The sequence below is a fragment of the Coregonus lavaretus genome (genome assembly GCF_964263955.1).
Source record: "Coregonus lavaretus genome assembly, contig: HAP1_SCAFFOLD_558, whole genome shotgun sequence".
NCBI classification, from domain to species: Eukaryota; Metazoa; Chordata; class Actinopteri; order Salmoniformes; family Salmonidae; genus Coregonus; species Coregonus lavaretus.
Genome location: NW_028157488.1, coordinates 324,005 through 327,500, shown reverse-complemented (window position 1 = coordinate 327,500; position 3,496 = coordinate 324,005). Strand labels below are relative to the sequence as shown.

The 3,496-nt window shown below is 42.4% G+C and overlaps 1 protein-coding gene across 1 annotated transcript in view; it reads right to left on the bottom strand.

Annotated features, from left to right (window-relative positions):
• Window positions 1–711, bottom strand: part of LOC311125375 (uncharacterized protein) — a gene marked incomplete at its 5' end in the record, with an annotated part of 1,042 nt that extends 331 nt beyond the window's left edge. The window contains 2 exons of the mRNA XM_084199422.1: window positions 240–485; window positions 584–711. Coding sequence (XP_084055548.1) covers window positions 240–485; window positions 584–711 — 374 coding nt within the window. The remainder of the gene's footprint in view (window positions 1–239; window positions 486–583) is intronic.
• Window positions 712–3,496: the final 2,785 nt, after the last annotated feature.

The window sequence follows — 3,496 nt, the reverse complement described above, 5'->3', positions numbered from 1 at the left end:
ACATGGAGAATGGATTGTTGTGGTTATGTCAAGGTTTCATAAAGGATAACTCACATAGCAACAACTGGCTGGACAGGACATTAATAATTAAAGTCTATAAATATTGAATAAAGATCTCTCACCTCTTGAATAAAACCCTAATGATATTACAGAGGATCACTCAGAACAACATGTCACTGGATATAAATAGTTATGTTCTTCTTTCTAGAAAGTCTGAATAGAGAAAGAAGTTCTCCCACCTCTTGAATATAACCCTTCCCAGAAAGGGGAGAAGATCTGAGATGTTCTTCTCTAGGAGCCTGTTCTTCCTGAGGTCCACAGTGATGTTGTGGGTTGAATGCTGCAGCAGAGAGAGAAGCACTTCCAGGTCCAGCCTGCAGGAGGTCAGGTCTCCACCAACCTTCTCCAGGAACCACTGAGTCAAGTCCTTGTCCTGAGCTTCATACACAACTACAGTCAGCTGCTGCAGAGTGTCTGAGTTCAGTCTAGGAGGTTGGAACATAAAGGCAGTCAGAAATATGAAGAAAAACACATGAATGAAGTTCCTATTTCTACTTCTAAAAAACATCAGCTTCAGACTGACCTGAGAGAGAGAGGTCCCTGGTGACACAGCAGTGTGATGAGAGAGTGACCCTGGATCCAGAAGTCAGTCAGGTCCAGACACTGAACCCTCCAGAGTCTCAGCAGGGATGCCACACTACTCAGAGCCATGGATAACACTCTCTCTGGTGGCTGGTTGCTCTTTAGGACCAGGGAGAGCTCTGGGACAGTCAGTGGAGTAGCACCTCTCCCTGTCCTCCTAACCAGTCTGGACAGTTTCACTGCCATGCCCACATTCAGCCTGGAATGAAAAGACAAAACTCAAGTCACTTTAAACAGACAAACCTTGTCAGATAAAATGCTCAACAGGAAAATAAACTATTCAATAGACCAGTGTAAGTTCTTCACTCTGTTTGTCAGAACCTAACGGACAACTAGTCCATGCTCAAACCAGGTTTATTCACCAACTGGGTCAAACAGCTGAAAGGACCAAGACATGTTTACACAAGCACATATATCTAGGCGGAGTCTCTTCCTTGCACCTCTGGACAGCCAATACATCTCTGTTGCTAGGCAGGAACTGAAGTGGGGACTGTTCCTCCTCACTTCATCTGACCTGACCTCGGCCCGAACTCCTCCCTCCTCCCTAACTCACGGCTGTCCTACACTGAAACCAGACGGTTACCCTTCTCCTCTCCATAGGATACATGAGATTACCCTTCTCCTCTCCATAGGATACATGAGATTACCCTTCTCCTCTCCATAGGATACATGAGATTACCCTTTTCCTCTCCATAGGATACATGAGATTACCCTTCTCCTCTCCATAGGATACATGAGATTACCCTTCTCCTCTCCATAGGATACATGAGATTACCCTTCTCCTCTCCATAGGATACATGAGATTACCTTTCTCCTCTCCATAGGATACATGAGATTACCCTTCTCCTCTCCATAGGATACATGAGATTTAACAATGACATGTTCTGACAGAATGTCAACTTTCCCCCTTCTCCCCCAGTAGATTTGCATTCACCCAGTTCTAATATGGTAACATGAATAAGGATTGTTTCAAGTTAGAACCCAACACCTGTAAAAGCTGTCTTACTGAACATACCTGAGTTTGTGTAGCTTTGACTCATGTCTCACAATAAGTAAGGCTCCTTGGAGAGAGATCTTGCTGGGGGTAAGAGTGAGGTCCACTCTGGAGGCACAGAGACCCAGGACTCTCCCCACAGACCTGCAGGTTTTCCTGGGTAACTCTCCTCCCAGTGACAGGGTGGAGCCCAAGGCCTGGAGGAGAGAGGCCAACTGCTGGTCCTCCTCTCTGGACCTCACAGGGACGGATTCACACACCCTCTGGAAGAACCTGTCATCATCACAGCTGAAACAGCAAAACATGGGGGGACATGAAATCAGACATTTAGGAGACAGTCCAAAAGTATTGGGACAGTGACACATTTGTTGTTGTTTTGGCTCTGTACTCCAGCACTTTGACATGATACAATGACTATGAGGTTAAAGTTACAGCAATGTTTGTACATACAGTGCCTTGCATTAGTATTCAATCCCCTTACATACTTTTTATTGTGTTACAACCTGGAATTAAAATGGAATCAATTAGAATGTTTTTGTCAAGAAATTACTCAAAATACTCTGTAATGTCAAAGTGGAAGAACAACATTTGTTAAAGATTAATGAAATATAAAACACTAATATACCTTGATTAGATTAGGTATTCTGAGTATAAACTTTCAGGTTTCATGTTACAAAACGTCTCAAAGATAAAATTCACAAGATTTCTGAAAGACAAATTTCTAGCATCACAAAATTTAAGAAAAATTCACAATATCTGTGTGACATTTAGTAATGTAACATTTGTTATGTCAAGAAATCTGAGTATAAATGTTACCAGATTCACCAACACTTGAAGTTGTATATTACAATGTTTCTACAAGATAATAATCACTAGCATCACATAATCACTAACCACCACACATGTTCAGACTCACCTCAGCTGTGAGATGTAGGGCAGACACTGAAGGAAACTCCTCACTTCACTCTCTTCATCTGACCAGCCCTTTAGCTCTACTGGTTTCTTCTCTGGTTGGAGTTTCAGCACTTCTAGGAGGAGGGAGGCCTTTCTTTTTGAGAGGTCTATGGACCAGACTGCAGGAGCTGACTGGTAAACTGGCTGTAATGCTGGAAGGACACTTCTGCCTGTTTGAGTCTCATAGTCCTTCACATGTGAGTACAGATCCAGCAGGAAATCACTCTGTTTAGAATTGTCTCCACTGAGAAAAGGAAAGGTGCTGTAAGTCCACACTGATGATACCAGCTTCAGTGTCTTCTCTCCTGTCTGCTCCTCCCACTCTGCTGCTTGAGACAGGAGATCCACCATGAACTTGATCCGCTTTGAGTGATCAGACCTCCATGGACAGAAACTGCAACAAGGACAGTAACAGCTGATTCAGACATGGATGAACACATGAAACCAGTCATAGCTAAAGATATATGAAGTAGTTATACATTTACATAATGTGCTTTGTTTATATGTAAAAGTATTTACTTTTAGAGACATTCACATGATGTATGTGTGACATTTAGTAATGCAACATTTGTTATGTCAGGAAATCAGGGGATAACCTGGAATTAAACTGGATTCAATTAGAATGTTTTTGTCAATAATTTACAATAACAGGTAGGGGTTAGCATTTTATATCATACCCCCAAGACATGCTAACCTCTCACCATTACAATAACAGGGAGGGGTTAGCATTTTATATCATACCCCCAAGACATGCTAACCTCTCACCATTACAATAACAGGTAGGGGTTAGCATTTTATATCATACCCCCAAGACATGCTAACCTCTCACCATTACAATAACAGGGAGGGGTTAGCATTGTCTTTGGAAGGTATAATATTTATGCCTCTGTAACCTTCCCACTCATC